Source organism: Limanda limanda, chromosome 12, assembly GCF_963576545.1.
Source record: "Limanda limanda chromosome 12, fLimLim1.1, whole genome shotgun sequence".
Taxonomy (NCBI): domain Eukaryota; kingdom Metazoa; phylum Chordata; class Actinopteri; order Pleuronectiformes; family Pleuronectidae; genus Limanda; species Limanda limanda.
This window is the reverse complement of record NC_083647.1, coordinates 27,599,517-27,624,027: the sequence shown is the minus strand read 5'-3', so window position 1 is coordinate 27,624,027 and position 24,511 is coordinate 27,599,517. Positions and strand designations below refer to the sequence as shown.

At 41.5% G+C, this 24,511-nt stretch overlaps 3 protein-coding genes across 5 annotated transcripts; all 3 read right to left on the bottom strand.

Annotated features, from left to right (window-relative positions):
- Positions 1 to 1,402: 1,402 nt before the first annotated feature.
- On the bottom strand, positions 1,403 to 3,209 carry LOC133014893 (E3 ubiquitin-protein ligase TRIM35-like). Its single transcript, XM_061082110.1, has one exon. The coding sequence runs from the start codon at positions 3,207 to 3,209 to the stop codon at positions 1,827 to 1,829; it is 1,383 nt and encodes a 460-aa protein (XP_060938093.1). The 3' UTR covers positions 1,403 to 1,826.
- A 4,534-nt stretch (positions 3,210 to 7,743) lies between these two features.
- Positions 7,744 to 15,091, bottom strand: LOC133014885 (E3 ubiquitin-protein ligase TRIM35-like). Of its 3 annotated transcripts, none has more exons than XM_061082103.1 (2): positions 14,863 to 15,091; positions 7,744 to 9,229 (listed from the first exon to the last, which is right to left on the bottom strand). In XM_061082103.1, exons 1-2 carry the CDS (start codon positions 15,089 to 15,091, stop codon positions 8,067 to 8,069), a joined length of 1,392 nt encoding a protein of 463 aa, XP_060938086.1. In that variant the 3' UTR covers positions 7,744 to 8,066. The 3 variants fall into 3 exon arrangements, with proteins under 3 accessions (XP_060938086.1, XP_060938085.1, XP_060938084.1); XM_061082102.1 differs by lacking the exon at positions 14,863 to 15,091 and adding an exon at positions 9,554 to 9,717 and having other exon boundaries at positions 7,744 to 9,466; XM_061082101.1 differs by lacking the exon at positions 7,744 to 9,229 and having other exon boundaries at positions 13,509 to 15,091.
- A 6,096-nt stretch (positions 15,092 to 21,187) lies between these two features.
- On the bottom strand, positions 21,188 to 22,710 carry LOC133014882 (zinc-binding protein A33-like). Its single transcript, XM_061082100.1, has one exon. It carries the CDS (start codon positions 22,708 to 22,710, stop codon positions 21,322 to 21,324), a length of 1,389 nt encoding a protein of 462 aa, XP_060938083.1. The 3' UTR covers positions 21,188 to 21,321.
- Between the last annotated feature and the right edge of the window lie 1,801 nt (positions 22,711 to 24,511).

Here is a 24,511-nt window from a genome sequence, read left to right as displayed (position 1 = left end):
TCAGAGGAAGTAGTTAGTTGCATGTAAAGAAAGATTCTGATTCTACGAAGAGCATCACAGAACTAACCTTAGCTTTCAAGTAACGTATTACCAAATATCACAAAAACACAAATCCAATTTATAAAACATCACATGAATAGAGTTCAACAGTCCTGTGCATAGGCCTTGTGTAATCAGCCCAGTTATGTTACCAGTTCATGAAAAGGTGGAAAGGTCCTTTTTGAGGTGCTGTTTAAAGTCCAGTGAACTGGTTTTGCTGGTTGTGGCTCCTGTTGTTGTGCATCTGCTGGTCAGACTTTGTGTTGTGACCAGTTGCTTGTGCTGCAGTTCTTAGGCAGGCTCTCGTGTCGCTGCCTTCTGGAAGGTCTCAGCAGTCTGCTTCAGGCCGGCCTGCTTGGAGGTCCAAAGAGCTGCAGCAGGGAGAGGAACCTCCTCCTCCTGCAGAGGTCAGTAGAAAAGAAACCGCACACATTATTATCATTTTTATCAGCAATAAATACGTGAATACACACGTCCGCAAGACCCTCGTCAGCCCTCATCCTAGAGTTTACAGTCACACAGCTCTTTGTAGATCCTCTTACATATCTTTGGTATGTCCTCCAGGCTTTGTCTTCACATGTCGGCCCAACTATTGTTCACAACTATTAGCTCCCAGCGTTTAAATAAGTAATAATTCATGAATAAACATATATATAACTCAATTTAAAACCTGAAACTATCTGAGGGTCAAATCTGTCATTGCGTGTTCTTTTATACTAAATATGAGAAGAACCGGTCTCGGTTTGGTTCGATCACGTATTTACGCTGATGCCTTGTGGGTCGGTGTTGTTGTTCATTGGGGTAAAGAATATTGTGTTCCTGCTCTATCGGCTGTATGTTCTGTTTGTGTAAACATTTGCATCCTACAAACCAAAACAATGCCTTTCTTTCTCCCCTCCTAAAGCTGGGGCGGCTGCTTGAACTCCGTGTGATGTTGAATGAATCTAAGGGAGATATGAGTTAATATAAAAAGTTAAGTATATTGTATGCCACAGATTCACAATCCCACAACAGGCAGCGGCTCTTATCAGACCTCTTATCAAGACAGGTGTGAGACTGACCAGCGATGTGACGCACACACATTCTAACTTCAAGATTAACACCAAGCAGCAACGGTTATTATAAATCATTTGTGAAGGCCATATATCTGTCCCAAACTGCTCCTGCCCCCACCCTCTTTTGTTTTTTCAGATACACACACAAAGACAAACTAAAATTTAAAATCCCAACAAATCCTACTTAATGACAGATAATGTTATATTTACATTTCAACTTAAAAAAGCTCAGAACTCTGTTTCTGTTTCATAGTTTTTATTATTTTGATCACAATATTAAAATCATATCTCTAGGCTGCTGTTGAATAAACACTTTTACAGACAGAATCATTTTGGCTTCATCACATCAAACAGACAAATGTTCATATATGTTGGATTATTTCATATGTGAACAGACTTTATGTGATAAACATGAATGTGGTCTCATGTGTGAGTTTTAATAAAGTTTGTTGAATGTGAACAATGATCAGCTGTTATTGATAAATGTGTTTTTATGTGGATCTTCATCAGTTTGCTCGACTTCATGGATCCACACAAAATCTAAATGATAGAAAACATTTTCCATGAAAGTAAAAAACAAACCAAAGATAAAGATCAGAAAATAATTAAATCGTATTACACACCTCGAAAAGTCAAAGGAGAAATAAACAAAGCTTTAGAATAACGAGTTTAACTTTTAAATTCAGCAGATTTCTCTTGAAGAAATAAACATGATGAATAAAATCTTTATCTCTAACGGCTCTGATCCAGCGTCACAGAGACTTTCACAGGTAACAGCTTCAAGGGATCTGTAATGCTAAAGTATGGAAACATCTTCTGAGTGAAACTGTGTATGAAGGTGTGAATGTGTTTGTTAGTATCAAGATCAGAGAACGACAGTTCTCCTCTGTTCCAGTCCAGCTTCACTCTGATCCTCTGGATCTTCTGCACAGAGAGAACAGATGATCCTGATGAAGACCATGCTGAGTATTTACCTTCATAAAACTGTATTCTCCAGTATCCAGACCGTTTGCTTCCCTTCCTCTGGACAGGCTCTGCTCTTACACCCAGTTCCCAGCATGTACTGTCTCCAACCAGGACGTCCCAGCTGTGAGTCCCTGAGTTAAAACCCTCAGATCCCAGGACTGAGGAGTAATAATCAAACCTCTCTGGATTGTGAGGAAGCTTCTGTTTCGCTTCTTGTCTCAAGCTGGTCAGATCTTTAGACAGGACGAGGCATGGACTAGCAGAGTTTGGGTCCAGAACAACAGGACTGTAGGAGACCTCGTCCTTCATCTTGTTCCAGATGTTGAAGCTCAGGTTGCCCAGATGTTTGGCCTTGTCTATCAGAGCTCCTGAGGCCAGCTGTGGATCATCCAGCAGGGGGCGCTGCTGGACTCGTTCCACTGCAGCCTTGTAGTTGAGCAGGAACGAGACGTCTTCAGCTCTCAGCTCGTCCGCTGTGGTTCTGATTGTGTCTGAAAGAGCCGTTATGTCTTCGCTCAGATCCTCAATCTTCTCCTTCATCCTCCGACTCTTCTGCTCCTCTTCCTCCCTCAGTGCAGCCATCCTTGCCTCCTCTTCCTCCTCCAGAAACTGATGAAGCTTTTTAAACTGCTCCTTGATCTGCGTCTCTGTGAGTCCGGCCTGGACCTTAATGTGTTTTGCTGTTTGTTCAAACTCTACTTTAACACGTTCAAAACACTGTAACTTCTTCTTCAAGGGCTCCAGAGTTTCCTGAAGCTGCTTCTTGTGTTCTTCTGCAGCTTCATCGATGGGTCTGAATCTGTGGTCGGTGTGTTTTTTTGAATCTTTGCAGACGAGACACACTGGCTCCTGATGGTCCAGACAGAAGAGTGTGAGTTTCTCTGAGTGCAGACTGCAGCGAGCAGGTGAAGAGCTCTGATCTCTCTCCAGTAAGAAGGTCTCACACAGGTTCTTTAACACCAGGTTACAAGGTGGTTCCATCATTGAAGATCTTTTCTTACAAAGTGGACACTCTTTAACTTTTTTGCCTTTCCACCAGCTCTTCACACAGTCTTTACAGAAGCTGTGGCTACATGACAGAAGAACAGGATCTCTGAAGACATCTTGGCAGACGGAACAGCAGAGATCTTCTTCTAATCTGGAAGCCATCGAGTCTCCAGGTGAAGCTGAAAACAGACAGTCAGTCAGTCACAGCTCCATGAACTTCACTGAGGTTCACTTCCCCTCTGAGTCGAGGTGTTTGTTAAACTCACGGTCAGTGTGTGGAGCGTCGGCAGGTTGTAGTTTGACTCTTCTCTCCTGTAGCTGGACTCACTCAGGACGTCTGGTCTGGTTTAGTTTGGTTTGGAAGGTGAATGTGATCGTCTGGTTTTCAGCCTGCGTCTCTTCAGGGAGGAACAGATGCTTCCTGGTTTCTCTGGTGTGTCAGGACACGATTGTAAAAAGTAATTCAAGCCTTGGATTTGATAACTGGTCAAAAGTCATTTGGCAGCAACAAGCTCACACAGACAAGAGACTTGGTTGTAAAATAGCTGCTTGAATATGATCGTTATCTGCTGAAGGTTCAATGTTCAGACGTCGTTCTGCAAAAGTTTAATATTAACAGGAAGTGCAGGTGGGGGGGGAGTCTGTGACGTAACTGCAGACATGAAGTCTTATTAATGAGAAAGAAGCAAAGTGCAAACAAAGTGTCACAGTGTCAGAAAATTAATAGATGTTTTTTTATACATATCCAACTTCCCAGCAACACTTTCCAGCTCCTCTTCCATCCTGAGCCAGTCCTCAGCCAAATGGGATGTAAAGCAGCAAGGAGACCTCCTGGTAAAATGCCTAAACCTCCTCTGACGCCACTTCCTGTCTCCTGCCTGTGCAATGGAAGCCCTGAACATGGCTCAATCAGCTTGGTGCATAACAACAGGAAAACCTTCCTTTTGATAACTAATGTAATTGGGAGCTAGGCTTGTCTCTTAATACTGTGAAACAGGGGAAAGCTCCTTTTTGAGGTGCTGTTTAAAGTCCAGTGAACTGGTCTTGCTGGTTGTGGCTCCTGTTGTTGTGCATCTGCTGGTCAGACTTTGTGTCGTGACCAGTTGCTTGTGCTGCAGTTCTTAGGCAGGCTCTCGTGTCGCTGCCTTCTGGAAGGTTTCAGCAGTCTGCTTCAGGCCGGCCTGCTTGGAGGTCCAAAGAGCTGCAGCAGGGAGAGGAACCTCCTCCTCCTGCAGAGGTCAGTAGAAAAGAGGGGAACTGGGCTTTTATTGTCCTGGTGACCTCATGGGTCGGGGGACACACAGTGACCACTAGGGGTTGAAAGCTGTGTCCAGGGGCAGGTTCACCCAAGGTGTGAAGTGGAAGCATCCTCAGAGACTGAGTTCTGGAAGCTCATCTTTGTCTCCAGAACAAAGAAGACATGTGGTCTCAGGCTTTGTCTTCACATGTCGGCCCAACTATTGTTCACAACTATTAGCTCCCAGCTTTTAAATAAGTAATAATTCATGAATAAACATATATTTAACTCAATTTAAAAGCCTGAAAATATCTGAGTTTTCAATCCTACTGAATGACAGATAATGTTATATTTACATCTCAACTTAGAAAAGGTCAGAACTCTGTTTCTGTTTCATAGTTTTTATTATTTTGATCACAATATTAAAGTCACATCACTCGGCTGCTGTTGAAAAAACACTTTTACAGACAGAATCATTTTGACTTCATCACAGTGTTAAATCCTACTTAATGACAGATAATGATTTTGTCTCATGACCTTAAAATGTGTATATAGCACGTGTTCTCATGGTTAGTGTGTGACTGATCACCTCATGTTTATCCTGATCCTTAGTTGGAAAGTTTCTGAACTGGTTCGTCTGGTTTATATGGTTAGTAAGGGAAATGCACAGTTGTTCCTTTAGACGCTGTATAGAGGAAAACAAAGTTAGGAATTATATCTTGTGGGCGAGAGGGGTCATGTTGTCATGATGCGCAAAACAGTGGGGGTGAATATAGTAGAAGTAGTATTTTGTTGCGCTTATTAGGAATTTAAATGTATATATAGTGTGGGTCTGACTAAACTCTATGCAATAAAGTTCGGAGGGGGGGGACATGAACAGTTTGGACCACATAAGGGCCTGCACACAAATGATTTAATAATTAACTTTTTCCTTCCTAGTGTTTAATCATTGTTGTTTAGTCTCACACCTGTCTTGATAAAAGGTCTGCTAAGAGCTGCTGCCTGTTTTGAAGACTGTGAAATCTGTGACATACTATACACCGTACGTTAACTTGTTCTCATTTCTAACTTTTGTATTAAATCATAATTCCCTTAAATTCATTCAACATCACATATATTTCGAGCAGCTCTCTGATAAGTTCTGGAGGTCGGACAGAGTGACTTTGTTGACTTTGTTTTGTTTTGTTGTTTTGGTTTCGTGGATCTTAATGTTTACACAGTCAGGACATGTTTTGATGAAGCAGAAACATAATATTAGCATGCTTGGTGAACATTGTGTTCGTTAGCTGGAAGTTATATTGTACAGGAGATGAGCAGCTTCATGATAGACACTGTTTTGTTTCCACAACTGCAGATGCTGACGGTCAGTGTGGAGAAGAGTCTGAAGGTTCAAGATTCAAGAGTTTATTGTTATATGCACAATAATTACATGAAGCAGTCGCTGGAAATGAAATGCTTGGGTCACAGGCTCTTAAAGCAATGCTCAGAATACTACAAGCAAAGAAATATCGAATAAAATAATATAAAAAAGAATTAAATTATGTTAAATAGAAAATGAAATACATATATCTAAAATATATATATACACCTAAAGAAAAAAGAATAGTGAAAATATTTGCAATAGTGCAGTTATCTGTGGGGCTGTTACTGGGAAGACAATAAAAACATTTGGAAATACATTGTATGTGAAGTGTCTTAAAAAGCATTCACGACGCAGAAGGAAAGACACGATATCAGGACAAGATTGTAAAAAGTAATTCAAGCCTTGGATTTGATAACTGGTCAAAAGTCATTTGGCAGCAACAAGCTCACACAGACAAGAGACCTGGTTGTAAAATAGCTGCTTGAATATGATCGTTATCTGCTGAGGGTTCAACGTTCAGAGGTCGTTCTGCTGAAGTAAATATAAGTTATGATAAAATATTAACTTCGTCAAGAAGAGGTTTGTGTCAGATCCTGTAGACAAAAGTGAGGAAGTGCAGGGGAAGGAGTCTGTATCGTAACTGCAGAGCTGAAGTCGCACATTAAAGAGACAGAAGCAAAGTGCAAACAAATGAACACAATGTCATTGTGTGCGTGTGGGAGGTTTCAAAATGGCGGCTGGCCACTATGAAGACAGAAGACCCCCTGGAGAGTTGGGATCATGGGGCTGAGATCACAAGTGTGTGAGGTGTTGGTGCCGGTCAGAGGAAGTAGTTAGTTGCATGTAAAGAAAGATTCTGATTCTACGAAGAGCATCACAGAACTAACATTAGCTTTCAAGTAACGTATTACCAACTATCACAAAAACACAAATCCAATTTATTAAACATCACATGAATAGAGTTCAACAGTCCTGTGCATAGGCCTCGTGTAATCAGCCCAGTTATGTTACCAGTTCATGAAAAGGGGGAAAGGTGCTTTTTGAGGTGAAGTTTAAAGTCCAGTGAACTGGTCTTGCTGGTTGTGTCTCCTGTTGTTGTGCATCTGCTGGTCAGACTCTGTGTCGTGACCAGTTGCTTGTGCTGCAGTTCTTAGACAGGCTCTCGTGTCGCTGCCTTCTGGAAGGTTTCAGCAGTCTGCTTCAGGCCGGCCTGCTTGGAGGTCCAAAGAGCTGCAGCAGGGAGAGGAACCTCCTCCTCCTGCAGAGGTCAGTAGAAAAGAGGGGAACTGGGCTTTTATTGTCCTGGTGACCTCATGGGTCGGGGGGCACACAGTGACCACTAGGGGTTGGAAGCTGTGTCCAGGGGCAGGTTCACCCCGAGGTGTGAAGTGGAAGCAACCTGTAACACTTAGTTGTAGAAGCTTATCTTTGTCTCCAGAGACCCAACTATTGTTCACAACAATTAGGTCCCAACGTTCAAATAAGTAATAATTCATGAATAAACGTATATATAACTCAATTTAAAACTTGAAACTATCTGAGGGTCACATCTCTGTGATGTTGAATGAATCTAAGGGAGATATGCGTTAATATAAAAAGATAAGTATATTGTATGCCACAGATTCACAATCCCACAACAGGCAGCGGCTCCTATCAGACCTCTTATCAAGACAGGTGTGAGACTGACCAGCGATGTGACGCACACACATTCTAACTTCAAGATTAACACCAAGCAGCAACGGTTATTATAAATCATTTGTGAAGGCCATATATCTGTACCAAACTGCTCCTGCCCCCACCCTCCTTTCTTTTGTTTAGAGTTCAGTTCTATTGCCATCTTCAGATACACACACAAAGACGAACTAAAATTTAAAATCCCAACAAATCCTACTTAATGACAGAGAACTTAAAAAAGGCAAAAACTCTGTTTCTGTTTAATAGTTTTTATAATTTAATCACAATATTAAAATCACATCACTAGGCTGCTGTTGAATAAACATTTTTACAAACAGAAACATTTTGGCTTCATCACATCAAACAGACAAATGTTCATATATGTTGGATTATTTCATATGTGAACAGACTTTATGTGATAAACATGAATGTGGTCTCATGTGTGAGTTTTAATAAAGTTTGTTGTATGTGAACAATGATCAGCTGTTATTGATAAATGTGTTTTTATGTGGATCTTCATCAGTTTGCTCGACTTCATGGATCCACACAAAATCTAAATGATAGAAAACATTTTCCATGAAAGTAAAAAACAAACCAAAGATAAAGATCAGAAAATAATTAAATCCTATTACACACCTCGAAAAGTCAAAGGAGAAATAAACAAAGCTTTAGAATAACGAGTTTAACTTTTAAATTCAGCAGATTTCTCTTGAAGAAATAAACATGATGAATAAAATCTTTATCTCTAACGGCTCTGATCCAGCGTCACAGAGACTTTCACAGGTAACAGCTTCAAGGGATCTGTAATGCTAAAGTATGGAAACATCTTCTGAGTGAAACTGTGTATGAAGGTGTGAATGTGTTTGTTAGTATCAAGATCAGAGAACGACAGTTCTCCTCTGTTCCAGTCCAGTTTCACTCTGATCCTCTGGATCTTCTGCACAGAGAGAACAGATGATGCTGATTGTGACCATGCTGAGTATTTACCTTCATAAAACTGTATTCTCCAGTATCCAGAACGTTTGCTTCCCTTCCTCTGGACAGGCTCTGCTCTTACACCCAGTTCCCAGCGTGTACTGTCTCCAACCAGGACGTCCCAGCTGTGAGTCCCTGAGTTAAAACCCTCAGATCCCAGGACTGAGGAGTAATAATCAAACCTCTCTGGATTGTCAGGAAGCTTCTGTTTCGCTTCTTGTCTAAAACTGGTCAGATCTTCAGACAGGACGAGGCATGGACTAGCAGAGTTTGGGTCCAGAACAACAGGACTGTAGGAGACCTCGTCCTTCATCTTGTTCCAGATGTTGAAGCTCAGGTTGCCCAGATGTTTGGCCTTGTCTATCAGAGCTCCTGAGGCCAGCTGTGGATCACCAAGCAGGGGGCGCTGCTGGACTCGTTCCACTGCAGTCTTGTAGTTGAGCAGGAACGAGACGTCTTCAGCTCTCAGCTCGTCCTCTGTGGTTCTGATTGTGTCTGAAAGAGCCATTATGTCTCTGCTCAGAGCTTCAATCTTCTTCTTCATCATCCGACTCTTCTGCTCCTCTTCCTCCCTCAGTGCATCCATCCTGGCCTCCTCTTCCTCCTCCAGAAACTGATGAAGCTTTTTAAACTGCTCCTTGATCTGCGTCTCTGTGAGTCCGGCCTGGACCTTAATGTGTTTTGCTGTTTGTTCAAACTCTACTTTAACACGTTCAAAACACTGTAACTTCTCCTTCAAGGGCTCCAGAGTTTCCTGAAGCTGCTTCTTGTGTTGTTGTGCAGCTTCATCGATGGGGCTGATTCTGTGGCCGGTGTGTTTTTTTGAATCTCTGCAGACGAGACACACTGGCTGCTGATGGTCCAGACAGAAGAGTCTGAGTTTCTCTGAGTGCAGACTGCAGCGAGCAGGTGAAAGGCTCTGATCTCTCTCCTGTAAGAAGGTCTCACACAGGTTCTTTAAAACCAGGTTACAAGGTGGTAATGACTTTGAAGATCTTCTCTTACAAAGTGGACACTCTTTAACTTTTTTGCCTTTCCACCAGCCCTTCACACAGTCTTTACAGAAGCTGTGGCTACATGACAGAAGAACAGGATCTCTGAAGACATCACAGCAGACGGAACAGTAGAGATCCTCTTCTAATCTGGAAGCCATTGAGTCTCCAGGTGAAGCTGAAAACAGACAGTCAGTCAGTCACAGCTCCATGAACTTCACTGAGGTTCACTTCCCCTCTGAGTCGAGGTGTTTGTTAAACTCACGGTCAGTGTGTGGAGCGTCGGCAGGTTGTAGTTTGACTCTTCTCTCCTGTAGCTGGACTCACTCAGGACGTCTGGTCTGGTTTAGTTTGGTTTGGAAGGTGAATGTGATCGTCTGGTTTTCAGCCTGCGTCTCTTCAGGGAGGAACATATGTTTCCTGGTTTCTCTGGTGTGTCAGGACACGATTGTAAAAAGTAATTCAAGCCTTGGATTTGATAACTGGTCAAAAGTCATTTGGCAGCAACAAGCTCACACAGACAAGAGACTTTGTTGTGAAATAGCTGCTTGAATATGATCGTTATCTGCTGAGGGTTCAATGTTCAGAGGTTGTTCTGCTAGTGTGAGAGTTAAAGTAAAATATTAACAGGAAGTGCAGGGGGGGGGGTGTCTGTGACGTAACTGCAGACATGAAGTCTTATTAATGAGAAAGAAGCAAAGTGCAAACAAAGTGTCACAATGTCAGAAAATTAAAAGATGTTTTTTTACAGATATCCAACTTTCCAGCAACACTTTCCAGCTCCTCCTCTTCCATCCTGATTCATTCATACATACCGGGTTTCCACCATCTTTTCAGATGTTTGGTCGTACTCCTCGCTGACCTGTTGATGGGATGTTGGGGAGTGTTCTCTTGGATGGAGAGAATGTGAATGTTGATGTATATGTTCAGTCTTTAGGAAGGGACCTGAGGGAGGCAACCTTATTGGCTCAGAGGAACCTCAGTAAGCAGCAGGCGAAACAGGCAGAGGGGAATAACAAGAAGGTGAAGGGGTTTCTGTTGAAGAAGGAGACAGAGTCCTGCTATTGAACAAAGGGGAGAGAGGTCAAAAGAAGCTGGCTGACCAGTGGGAGGGGGTGGTGTATGTGGTTGTGGGTAAAAATGTGAGTCTTCACACGTATAACTTACGCCATCCAACAGGTCGGATTAAGGCAGTTCATCAGAACTTGATCATGCCTGTTAGTTTTCTACCACTACCTTCTTGGGGGGAGGGTGATGAGGAGATCAGCCTCTCTTCTTCCACTACTGGTCAGAACCAAGATTCTTCAGGAACCTCGAGTCACAGGGAGCAGAGTGATACTAGGACCGCTCGCTGGGTATCTGATCCTGCTGAGTCTCAGGTTGTTGATGATAGCAAAGAGCACGTCCAACATGTGGAGTGGATGGTGGTACGACTGCTGAGCTGCAGGCTCAGGTGGGCATGAGATCCCGTCAGACATCGGACCGGTCATTCAGTGTTCAGAGTATTGTGTCTGCTGTCAGTGATTCCATGTGTTCAGTTGGGACTTGTTAGGAATTTCAAACTTTTAACTATAGGTTGTGTCTGACTGAACTCTTAAAAATAAAGATAGAAGTATTGTTAGTTAGATATTAGGCCTTCATACAAATTATTTAATAATAACCTTTTCCTTCCTAGGGGTTAATCTACAAATTAAGAATGAACGTTAACTTGATCTCATTTCTAACTTCTGTATTAAAGCATAATTTCATTAGATTCATTAAACTCACATAGAGTCTCACAGCTGTCTGATAAAGTCGTGGAGGTCAGACAGAGTGACGTTGTTGACTTAATTCTGTATGTTGCTTTGGGTTTCGAGGATGCGAATGTTTACACAGTCAGGCTTGTTTTGAAATAGCTGAAAGAATAATAATCTTTTCTCCAATTGTAAACACCTTTGACCCATATTGCATCTGTGGTTGAAGGACGTTCTTGTAGTAAAACTCGTTGTCTAGCAACTATATTGTCATTTGGGAGTGTCTCCCTGTTCACTTCCGTATTCCAAAAGCCAGGAAGCGTGCGCACTTCCGAGGAGGGAGGAACGAAGATCTACTGTATAAAATGGACTGATGCCGGATGTTCGAGGCGCTCTGATACACTTAATGTACTGGAAGCCAATTGTGTCTTTTGCCGTAACCTGTTCATTGCTTTCCTAAATAAATTCTTAATTGAGCAAAACTGAGTTTGGCTCTTCTTCTCGTTAAAGAAGTAAAGAACACGCTGTTGTTTTTTCTTAACAGACTGCATGGGGGGGGGGGGGGGGGGTCAGCGGTGGGAAGTGAATCTACAACTGTGTCTAGGTTAAGGGAGAAGGAGACTGCGAATTCCCTAAGACCAGGTAGACCATGAACAGATTTGTCCAGACCATGTCGACACAAAGGGGAATTTCTAGCAAAGGGATTTTTTTTTATTAGGGTGGACAATGTTTCTGTTGATAAAAAAAATATATATATATATATATATAAAAATAAGGAACATGGGGATTTTTGGGGGGAGCATAACAACATTTGGATAGACCTTGTATGTGAATTGTCTTAAAAAGCATTCACGACGCAGAAGGAAAGACACGATATCAGGACACGATTGTAAAAAGTAATTCAAGCCTTGGATTTGATAACTGGTCAAAAGTCATTTGGCAGCAACAAGCTCACACAGACAAGAGACTTGGTTGTAAAATAGCTGTTTGAATATGATCGTTATCTGCTGAGGGTTCAAAGTTCAGAGGTCGTTCTGCTGAAGTAAAGATAAGTTATGATAAAATATTAACTTCGTCAAGAAGAGGTTTGTGTCAGATCCTGTGGACAAAAGTGAGGAAGTGCAGGGGGAGGAGTCTGTGACGTAACTGCAGAGCTGAAGTCGCATTAAAGAGACAGAAGCAAAGTGCAAACAAATGAACACAATGTCATTGTGTGCGTGTGGGAGGTTTCAAAATGGCGGCTGGCCACTATGAAGACTGAAGACCCCCTGGAGAGTTGGGATCATGGGGCTGAGATCACAGGTGTGTGAGGTGTTGGTGCCGGTCAGAGGAAGTAGTTAGTTGCATGTAAAGAAAGATTCTGATTCTACGAAGAGCATCACAGAACTAACCTTAGCTTTCAAGTAACGTATTACCAAATATCACAAAAACACAAATCCAATTTATAAAACATCACATGAATAGAGTTCAACAGTTCTGTGCATAGGCCTCGTGTAATCAGCCCAGTTATGTTACCAGGTCATGAAAAGGGGGAAAGGTCCTTTTTGAGGTGCTGTTTAAAGTCCAGTGAACTGGTTTTGCTGGTTGTGGCTCCTGTTGTTGTGCATCTGCTGGTCAGACTTTGTGTCGTGGCCAGTTGCTTGTGCTGCAGTTCTTAGGCAGGCTCTCGTGTCGCTGCCTTCTGGAAGGTTTCAGCAGTCTGCTTCAGACCGGCCTGCTTGGAGGTCCAAAGAGCTGCAGCAGGGAGAGGAACCTCCTCCTCCTGCAGAGGTCAGTAGAAAAGAGGGGAACTGGGCTTTTATTGTCCTGGTGACCTCATGGGTCGGGGGGGCACACAGTGACCACTAGGGGTTGAAAGCTGTGTCCAGGGGCAGGTTCACACCGAGGTGTGAAGTGGAAGCACCCTGGGACACTGAGTTCTGGAAGCTCATCTTTGTCTCCAGAACAAAGAAGACATGTGTTCTCAGGCTTTGTCTTCACATGTCGGCCCAACTATTGTTCACAACTATTAGCTCCCAATGTTTAAATAAGTGATAATTCATGAATAAACGTATTTATAACTCTTTAAAAACCTGATACTATCTGAGAGTTAAATCCTACTTAATGACAGATAGTGTTACATTTACATCTCAACTTAAAAAAGGTCAGAACTCTGTTTCTGTTTCATAGTTTTTATTATTTTTATCACAATATTAAAATCCCATCACTAGGCTGCTGTTGAATAAACATTTTTACAGACAGAATCATTTTGGCTTCATCACATCAAACAGACAAATGTTCATATAAGTTGGATTATTTCATATGTGAACAGACTTTATGTGATTAAACATGAATCATGTCTCATGTGTGAGTTTTAATAAAGTTTGTTGAATGTGAACAATGATCAGCTGTTATTGATAAATGTGTTTTTATGTGGATCTTCATCAGTTTGCTCGACTTCATGGATCCACACAAAATCTAAATGATAGAAAACATTTTTCCATGAAAGTAAAAAAACAAACCAAAGATAAAGATCAGAAAATAATCAAATCTTTTTACACACGTGGAAAAATCGACAGCAGAAATAAAAATGAGTGATAAGTAAAAGGAGAAATAAACAAAGCTTCAGAATAACGAGTTTAACTTTTAAATTCAGCAGATTTCTCTTGAAGAAATAAACATGATGAATAAAATCTTTGTCTCTAACGGCTCTGATCCAGCGTCACAGAGACTTTCACAGGTAACAGCTTCACTGGGTGATGATCTTTCGTGCTAAAGAAAGGAAACATCTTGTGAGTGAAAGTTTGTGTTAAGGTGTGAATGTGTTTGTTAGTATCAGGATCAGAGAACGACAGTTCTCCTCTGTTCCAGTCCAGTTTCACTCTGATCCTCTGGATCTTCTGCACAGAGAGAACAGATAATCCTGATGGTGACACGGTTGTGTATTTACCTTCATAGAACCATATTCCCCATGTTTCAGACATATTGCTTCCCTTCCTCTGGGCAGACTCTGCTGACACACCCAGTGTCCAGCGTGTACTGTCTCCAACCAGGATGTCCCAACTGTGAGTCCCTGAGTTAAAACCCTCAGATCCCAGGACTGAGTGAAAATAATCAAACCTCTCTGGATTGTCAGGAAGCTTCTGTTTCTCTCCTCCTCTCAAACTGATCATATCTTCAGACAGGACGAGTTCTGGATGAGCAGAGTTTGGGTCCAGAACCACAGGACTGTAGGAGACCACGTCCTTCATCTTGTTCCAGATGTTGAAGCTCAGGTTGCCCAGATGTTTGGCCTCGTCTATCAGAGCTCCTGAGGCCAGCTGTGGATCATCCAGCAGGGGGCGCTGCTGGACTCGTTCCACTGCAGCCTTGTAATTGAGCAGGAACGAGACGTCTTCAGCTCTCAGCTCGTCCTCTGTGGTTCTGATTGTGTCTGAAAGAGCCATTACGTCTCTGCTCAGAGCCTCAATCTTCTTCTTCATCATCCGACTCTTCTGCTCCTCTTCCTCCCTCAGTGCAGCCACCCTGTCCTCCTCTTCCTCCTCCAGAAACCGATGAAGCTTTTTAAACTGCTCCTTGATCTGCGTCTCTGTGAGTCCGGCCTGGACCTTAATGTGTTCTGCTGTTTGTTCAAACTGTACTTTAACACGTTCAAAACACTGTAACTTCTTCTTCAAGGGCTCCAGAGTTTCCTGAAGCTGCTTCTTGTGTTGTCGTGCAACTTCATCCATTGGTCTGAATCCGTCGTCGGTGTGTTTTTCTGAATCTCTGCAGACGAGACCCACTGGCTGCTGATGGTCCAGACAGGAGAGTTTGAGCTTCTTTGAGTGCAGACTGCAGAGAGCAGGTGAAGAGCTCTGATCTCTCTCCTGTAAGAAGGTCTCACACAGGTTCTTTAACACCAGGTTACAAGGTGGTTCTTCCCTCGAAGATCTTCTCTTACAAAGTGGACACTCTTTTACTCCTTTTTCTTTCCACCAGCTCTTCAAACAGTCTTTACAGAAGCTGTGGCTACATGACAGAAGAACAGGATCTCTGAAGACATCACTGCAGACCGCACAGCAGAGATTCTCTTCTGATCTGGAAGCCATTGAGTCTCCAGGTGAAGCTGAAAACAGACAGTCAGTCAGTCACAGCTCCATGAACTTCACTTCCCCTCTGAGTCGAGGTGTTTGTTAACCATTTGATACACAACATGGGTCAAAAGTGACCCGATGGAGTTTTAATTGTAAATATCTTTGCAATTAATGTATTTCATCATTCAGAATTCCAGGAATTCCTTAATTAACTTGTTTTTGATCATTACACATTCTTATTTTTATTTGTCCTTATTTACTTTTTTAATAAAAATCATTTTTATATCACTACCCTTCTAAGGCACAACATGGGTCAAAAATGACCCGTATTAATTTCACATGTTATTTCATGCATGGCTGTGCATCTTTGCTATATCTTTTAAATTCTATTTATTTAATCATTTAATATTACAAAGTATTAATTAAAATATCTTGTTTTTGATTACCACAAATCATTATTTTAATTTTCTCTCTCTTAATTTTTTAACTAAAATGTTTTTTGTATTACTACATCAAGTTTACACACACAAATGACCCATGTATGCAATTGTGAATTTGATAGGAACCTTTGATTTGTAAATGTTTGTAGTTAGTCAAAAGTTGTCCACAGTAAACATGTTCCTAACTACAAACATTTACAAATCAAAGGTTCCTATCAAATTCACACTTGCATACATGGGTCATTTTGACCCATGTGTGTAAACGTGATGAAGTCATACGAAAAATATTTTAGTTAAAAAATTAAGACAGAGAAAATGAAAATAATAATCTGTGGTAATCAAAAGCAAGATATTTTAATGAATACTTTGAAATATTAAATGATTAAATAGTAGGGTCCGATACCTCAATTCCGTGACCATTCTCTGGCAAATATGTTTTGATGACTGATTTGACATCTATACAACATTTAGATTCTAGGTGCTCTGGTAAAAAAGTAACCTTTACAAGATAGTGCCGGCTGCCATTTTGGATTCGGCCCTCTAGCGAAAAATGCCGACATTTTTGCGAGGGACATGGGGGCTAAATTTTTTATAAATGTTGTATAGATGTCAAATCAGTCATCAAAACATATTTGCCAGAGAATGGTCACGGAATTGAGGTTTCGGACCCTACTAAAATGAATAGATTTTAAAAGATATAGCAAAGAAGCACAGCCATGCATGAAATAACATTTTTGACCCATGGAAGGGTAGTGATACAAAAATGTTTTTTATTAAAAAAGTAGAAAAGGACAAATGAAAATAAGAATTTGTGATGATCAAAAACAAGTTAATGGAGGAATTCCTGAAATTCTGAATGATGAAATAAATTTGTAAAGATATTTACAATTTAAACTCCATCGGGTCATTTTTGACCCATGTGTGTAAACTTGATTTAAAAATACAAAAACTATTTTAGTTCATAATTTATGAAAAATTAAATGAAATTAATGATTTGTGGTAATCAAAAACAAGATATTTAATGAATACTTTGAATATTAAATGATGAAATAATTAGATTTCCAAAAATATAGCAAAGAAATACTCAGCCGTGCCTGAAATAACATTGTAAGTCAATACGGGTCATTTTTGACCCATGTTCTGCCTTAGAGGGGGTTTACATAGCTTGTGTATCAAAGGGTTAAACTCACGGTCAGTGTGTGGAGCGTCGGCAGGTTGTAGTTTGACTCTTCTCTCCTGTAGCTGGACTCACTCAGGACGTTTGGTCTGGTTTGGTTCAGTTTGGTTTGGAAGGTGAATGTGATCGTCTGGTTTTCAGCCTGCGTCTCTTCAGGGATGAACAGATGTGTCCTGGTTTCTCTGGTGTGTCAGGACAAGATTGTAAAAAGTAATTCAAGCCTTGGATTTGATATCTGGTCAAAAGTCATTTGGCAGCAACAAGCTCACACAGACAAGAGACTTGGTTGTAAAATAGCTGCTTGAATATGATCATTATCTGCTGAGGGTTCAATGTTCAGAGGTCGTTCTGCAAAAGTAAAGATAAGTTATTAAAAAATATTAACTTCGTCAAGAAGAGGTTTGTGTCAGGTCCTATAGACAAAAAACAGGAAGTGCAGGGGGGGGGGGGGTGTATAGTCTGTGACGTACCTACGAACCTGAAGTCTTATTAATGAGAAAGAAGCAAAGTGCAACAAATGGTCACAAGTTCAGAAAAAGAGGGTTTTATAGATATCCAACTTCCCAGCAACACTTTCCAGCTCCTCTTCCATCCTGAGCCATTCCTCAGCCAAATGGGATATAAAGCACCAAGGAGACCTCCTGATAAAATGCCTGAACCTCCTCTCTCCCTTTTCACGAGAAGCAGCAGCAGCTTCACTCCGAACTCACTCACCCGAGCTGAGCCCAGCCACCGGATGGAGAAAACCAATTTTGGCTTTACCTCAAGGTGCTCGTTCCACAAAACAAAAGTTCTTGTCCAAACCCTCTTCAAACTGCTCCATTTCCCAACTGCTGACGCTGCAGTACTTGTGGGTCCTGGTACCGGTCATCTCAGGGCTTCCCTCTCCTGCCGTTCTTACATCAACACCTCAACGGGCATCAGTGACCTTCTGACTCCACTTCCTGTCACCGCCTGTGCAGTGGAAGCCCTGAAGATGGCCCAATCAGCTTGGTGCATAACAACAGGAACACATTCCTTTAGCATCTTATTCACAGAGCGGTGGCCCTCCTGCACTCTGGGAAAAACTAGTTTGATATCTAATGTAATTGGTTGCTAGGCTTGTCTCTTAATACTGTTAGAAGTGAAAAGGTGGAAAGGTCCTTTTTGAGGTGCTGTTTAAAGTCCAGTGAACTGGTCTTGCTGGTTGTGGCTCCTGTTGTTGTGCATCTGCTGGTCAGACTTTGTGTCGTTACCAGTTGCTTGTGCTGCAGTTCTTAGGCAGGCTCTTGTGTCCCTGCCTTATATATGCTTCCACTAGGAAACATTATCAGGACACACTCGGTAAATTTTCACTGCTATGCCTTAGAGAAACATTATCTAATGATGTAGCTGCGCTAGACAACATTGCCCTTGCTTCCAATGACACAGTCAGGAACTTGGGAGAGATCTTCGATCCTGATTTATCCTTTAATAGTCACTTAAAACAAATTTTTAGGACCGCCTTTTTCCACTTGCGTAATATCTCAAAAATCAGACATGTCCTTTCGCAAAAATATGCAGAAAAACTAGTCCACGCCTTTGTTACATCGAGACTGGACTACTGTAATTCCCTATTATCAGGCTCCAGCAGCAAGTCGTTAAGGATTCTGCAGCTGGTCCAAAATGCCGCAGCACGTGTCCTGACAAGAACTAAGAAAAGAGAGCACATTTCTCCAGTATTAGCATCGCTACACTGGCTTCCTGTTAAATCAAGAATAGAATTTAAAATTCTCCTCCTCACCTTCAAGGCCCTTAATGATATGGCAGCATTTTACCTTAAAGAGATGTTAGTACCATATCAACTAGCTAGAGCACTCCGCTCCCAGAACTCAGGCCTACTTGTCGACCCTAAAGTCTCTAAAAGTAGAGTAGGAGCCAGAGCTTTTAGCCATCAAGCCCCACTCCTGTAGCCTGACGTTGTCATACTCATGATTCTAGTCAGAATATGAGTCTGAGACCGTTCCATTGGGCTGTGATTATGGGGCGTGTTTCAACCGCACCAGGAAAAAAATTGCCTCTTCGCTCAATTGGATAGACCTACAACCAATCAGAGCAACGTAGTATGTGACGTATGAATCCCATAGGAAGGACGGCAAAAACATCTTTTCGATCTACAAATGCCTTGATCATGTTTCTCTGTTCCTCTTTCAAAATGAATGCGCTGTTGATGTCTCCTAAAACAGACTCAAGGGCAGTATCGACACATCTCAGCTCTCCAGCGGCAGGCAGCGCTCTTTGATGACATAGTTGATTACGTAACTGTTGATCATCTGTCCATCATCGTATAAAGCCCGCCTTCTCCATCCTTATCACATCAAATCACACAGCCGCAGCTGTGGCCACATCAAGGATTGCGATTTGTGGATCCTAACTAGGGTTGCAAAGGGGCGGAAAGTTTCTGGTAAATTACCAGAAACTTTCCAGGGGAAGTTAAGCTCAGGAATTTGGGGAATTTAAAAAAATAAATAAATTAGCAAATTAAACGCTGAGCAATAAAAACATCATTCAAAACTCTATTAAAGATGTATGGAATGCAGCACACGCTGCACGTTGAGTTTCAACCCTCCACTGGTCATTCTTCCATCACATGCACAGATAATTCCCAGCATCCTTCACTCTACAGCAGGGCTATTGAGGCCTGCTGTAGAGTGAAGGACTAGTCAGGTAAGTTTCCATGATATTACTGGGGAAAATATATTAGCATGCTGATTGAGGATTGTTCATCTGTTCATCTAGACTATTTCCATTCATTTAGCCATCAATTGTAAAATATTTTTACAGACGATTCCAATTGTTTGGCTAACTATTTATATATGTTTTTTTACAAACTTTTTTCTCATCTTATTCTACAGAACAATGCCACTTGCACTATCTCATGTGTGGAGACATTTCACCTCATCCAATGTAGAAGGAAAGGCTGTGTACATTTGCAAATACTGTGCAAAGACCTATGTTAAGAATGACACAACGATGCAGAAGCATATAGTCAAGTGCCCAAAGTTTCCTCAGGGCTCAAGTCAGCCTATGGCAAAACAAAATGTTTATATTTATGTCTGTATATGACAAGGTAAATACAGTTCCTATAAATTATCCACAACATTTCCTGTTAATTCCCGTATATTCCCGTTCATTCCCGTTCATTCCCGTTAATTCCCATGGAAAGTCTCCAATTTTGGATATTCCCGGAATTTTGCAACCCTAATCCTAAATGGCGGCAGTGGACAATGACTGTGGACTATAGTGGATCCCATCTTGATGGTGGATCATGATCTTGCTGCTGACCAGAGACTATGATGCAGCAGGACTGCTTAATATATAGTATTGCAGTTATCCTTCAAAATGTTTACCCTCATCATTGCTGCTAAAACCTTTCTCCTGATGATGTTCTCCTCTACACATCTTTTGCACTTGTGTCCGTCCTGGGAGACGGATCCTCACATGTGTCTCTCTGAGGTTTCTACATATTTTTACCTGTTAAAAGGGTTTTTAGTAGTTTGTCGAGACTCTTGCTGAGGGTTAAGGACAGAGGATGTCTCACCATGATAAAGCCCTATGAGACAAATTGTGATTTGTGAATATGGGCTATACAAAAAAAATTTGATTGATTGGAAGGTTTCAGCAGTCTGCTTCAGCCCGGCCTGCTTGGACGTCCAAAGAGCTGGAGCAGGGAGAGGAACCTCCTCCTCCTGCAGAGGTCAGTAGAAAAGAGGGGAACTGGGGTTTTATTGTCCTGGTGACCTCATGGGTCGGGGGGACACACAGTGACCACTAGGGGTTGGAAGCTGTGTCCAGGGGCAGGTTCACACCGAGGTGAGAAGTGGAAGCATCCTGAGACACTGAGTTCTGGAAGCTCATCTTTGTCCCCAGAACAAAGAAGACATGTGGTCTCAGGCTTTGTCTTCACATGTCGGCCCAACTATTGTTCACAACTATTAGCTCCCAATGTTTAAATAAGTGATAATTCATGAATAAACGTATTTATAACTCAATTTAACAACCTGAAACTGTCTCTGAGTGTTAAATCCAACTTAATGACAGATAATGTTATCTTTACATCTCAACTTAAAAAATATCAGAACTCTGTTTCTGTTTCATAGTTTTTATTATTTTTATCACAATATTAAAATCACATCACTAGGCTGCTGTTGAATAAACACTTTTACAGACAGAATCATTTTGGCTTCATCACATCAAACAGACAAATGTTCATATGTGTTGGATTATTTGATATGTAAACAGACTTTATGTGATTAAACATGAATCATGTCTCATGTGTGAGTTTTAATAAAGTTTATTGAATGTCAACAATGATCAGCTGTTATTGATAAATGTGTTTTTATGTGGATCTTCATCAGTTTGCTCGACTTCATGGATCCACACAAAATCTAAATGATAGAAAACATTTTCATGAAAGTAAAAAACAAACCAAAGATAAAGATCAGAAAATAATTAAATCTTTTAACACACGTGGAAAAGTCAACAGGAGAAATAAAAACGAGTGAGAAGTAAAAGGAGAAAATAAACAAATCTTTAGAATAATGAGTTTAACATTTAAATTCAGCAGATTTCTCTTGAAGAAATAAACATAATGAATAAAATCTTTGTCTCTAACGGCTCTGATCCAGCGTCACAGAGACTTTCACAGGTAACAGCTTCACTGGGTGATGATCTTTCGTGCTAAAGAAAGGAAACATCTTGTGAGTGAAAGTTTGTGTTAAGGTGTGAATGTGTTTGTTAGTATCAGGATCAGAGAACGACAGTTCTCCTCTGTTCCAGTCCAGTTTCACTCTGATCCTCTGGATCTTCTGCACAGAGAGAACAGTTAATCCTGATGGTGACACTGTTGTGTATTTACCTTCATAGAACCATATTCCCCATGTTTCAGACATATTGCTTCCCTTCCTCTGGGCAGACTCTGCTGACACACCCAGTGTCCAGCGTGTACTGTCTCCAACCAGGACGTCCCAGCTGTGAGTCCCTGAGTTAAAACCCTCAGATCCCAGGACTGAGTGAAAATGATCAAACCTCTCTGGATTGTCAGGAAGCTTCTGTTTCTCTCCTCCTCTCAAACTGGCCAGATCTTCAGACAGGACGAGTCCTGGATTAGCAGAGTTTGGGTCCAGAACGACAGGACTGTAGGAGACCACGTCCTTCATCTTGTTCCAGATGTTGATGCTCAGGTTGCCCAGATGTTTGGCCTCGTCTATCAGAGCTCCTGAGGCCAGCTGTGGATCATCCAGCAGGGGGCGCTGCTGGACTCGTTCCACTGCAGCCTTGTAGTTGAGCAGGAACGAGACGTCTTCAGCTCTCAGCTCGTCCTCTGTGGTTCTGATTGTGTCTGAAAGAGACGTTATGTCTCTGCTCAGAGACTCAATCTTCTTCTTCATCATCCGACTCTTGTGCTCCTCTTCCTCCCTCAGTGCAGCAATCCTGGCCTCCTCTTCCTCCTCAAGAAACCGATGAAGCTTTTTAAACTGCTCCTTGATCTGCGTCTCTGTGAGTCCGGCCTGGACCTTAATGTGTTCTGCTGTTTGTTCAAACTCTACTTTAACACGTTCAAAACTCTGTAACTTCTTCTTCAAGGGCTCCAGAGTTTCCTGAAGCTGCTTCTTGTGTTGTTGTGCAGCTTCATCGATGGTTCTGAATCTGTGGCCGGTGTGTTTTTCTGAATCTCTGCTGAACAGGCCCACTGGCTCCTGATGGTCCAGACAGGAGACTCTGAGTTTCTTTGAGTGCATACTGCAGAGAGCATGTGAAGAACTCTGATCTCTTTCCTGCAAGAAGGTCTCACACAGGTTCTTTAACACCAGGTTACAAGGTGGTTCTTCCCTTGATGATCTTCTCTTACAAAGTGGACACTCTTTTACTTCTTTCTCTTTCCACCAGCTCTTCACACAGTCTTTACAGAAGCTGTGGCTACATGACAGAAGAACAGGATCTCTGAAGACATCACGGCAGACGGGACAGCAGAGATCCTCTTCTGATCTGGAAGCCATTGAGTCTCCAGGTGAAGCTGAAAACAGACAGTCAGTCAGTCACAGCTCCATGAACTTCACTGAGGTTCACTTCCCCTCTGAGTCGAGGTGTTTGTTAAACTCACGGTCAGTGTGTGGAGCGTCGGCAGGTTGTTTGACTCCTCTCTCCTGTAGCTGGACTCACTCAGGACGTTTGGTCTGGTTTGGTATAGTTTGGTTTGGAAGGTGAATGTGATCGTCTGGTTTTCAGCCTGCGTCTCTTCAGGGAGGAACACACGTTTCCTGGTTTCTCTGGTGTGTCAGGACACGATTGTAAAAAGTAATTCAAGCCTTGGATTTGATAACTGGTCAAAAGTCATTTGGCAGCAACAAGCTCACACAGACAAGAGACTTGGTTGTAAAATGGCTGCTTGAATATGATCGTTATCTGCTGAGGGTTCAATGTTCAGACATTGTTCTGCAAAAGTTAAATATTAACAGGAAGTGCAGGGGGGGGGGGTTTGTGACGTAACTGCAGACATGAAGTCTTATTAATGAGAAAGAAGCAAAGTGCAAACAAATTGTCACAGTGTCAGAAAATTAAAAGATGTTTTTTTATAGATATCCAACTTTCCAGCAACACTTTCCAGCTCCTCTTCCATCCTGAGCCAGTCCTCAGCCAAATGGGATGTAAAGCACCAAGGAGACCTCCTGGTAAAAAGCCTAAACCTCCTCTGACGCCACTTCCTGTCTTCTGCCTGTGCAATGGAAGCCCTGAACATGGCTCAATCAGCTTGGTGCATAACAACAGGAAAACCTTCCTTTTGATAACTAATGTGATTGGGAGCTAGGCTTGTCTCTTAATACTGTTAGAAGTGAAATAGGGGGAAAGGTCCTTTTTGAGGTTCTGTTTAAAGTCCAGTGAACTGGTCTTGCTGGTTGTGGCTCCTGTTGTTGTGCATCTGCTGGTCAGACTTTGTGTCGTGGCCAGTTGCTTGTGCTGAAGTTCTTAGGCAGGCTCTCGTGTCGCTGCTGTTGTGCAATAGGAGTAGACTTGACGTTGGCTAATTATTAATAATCATGAAATATGATTATTAAAATAATAAAAATTATCTATCAAAAATAATTAAATTATTAATTGAAGATGATCAGTAATCAAATAACAATAAAACCACTAATGAGAAAATAGGAATTATCAATTAGAAAGTACAAGCTATCAATTAACAATGATAAGGTTATCAACCAAGAATAATGAAAATAATTAGTCAAAAACAATAAAATTATCAATTTAAGAATAATACTATCTATATTAATAATTGAGAAAGGGGGGCACCACCCTGGTTTCAAGGGACCAACGATGTCAAGCTATAATTATCAGTCTCATAATGATAAATGTCAAATTAATAATGTCAATATTTTAATATTAACGATTACTTAATAAACAGTGAAGGCTTCTAAGTTCGAGCACAGGCAATCATAATCCAGCTGTATTCACACACTTATGCACAAATAATCACAGACTACAGATACTTTAATTACAAAATTATTTATTAAAAAGGGGAAATAAAGTTATAATGTTATTCAATGATTCCTCATTTTAACAAGCTCCAATATTTCAAAGATAAACACAGCAGCAGCACTTATCACAATTCAGAAAATACATGGACAACCTGCGGTCTACCTATGTATGTCTGTCTCTATGTGTGTGTGTGTCTGTGTCAACATGTCTCTCTGTGTGTGTGTGTCTATGTGTGTGTGTGTGAAATAAAGTTAGTGTTATTTAATGATTCATCATCTTAACAAACTCCCATATTTCAAAGATCACAACAGCAGCAGCATTTAT

Excerpts from the sequence above, each read along its gene's own strand:
- LOC133014885 (XM_061082103.1), bottom strand. The coding sequence starts at position 15,091 with ATGGCTTCCAGATCAGAAGAGAATCTCTGCTGTGCGGTCTGCAGTGAT. Across the intron at positions 9,230-14,862 it reads GACCTTCTTACAGGAGAGAG|AGGAGAGAGATCAGAGCCTT; the intron begins ATCAGAGCTCTT and ends AGACCTTCTTAC.
- LOC133014882 (XM_061082100.1), bottom strand. The coding sequence starts at position 22,710 with ATGGCTTCCAGATCAGAAGAGGATCTCTGCTGTCCCGTCTGCCGTGAT.
- LOC133014893 (XM_061082110.1), bottom strand. The coding sequence starts at position 3,209 with ATGGCTTCCAGATTAGAAGAAGATCTCTGCTGTTCCGTCTGCCAAGAT.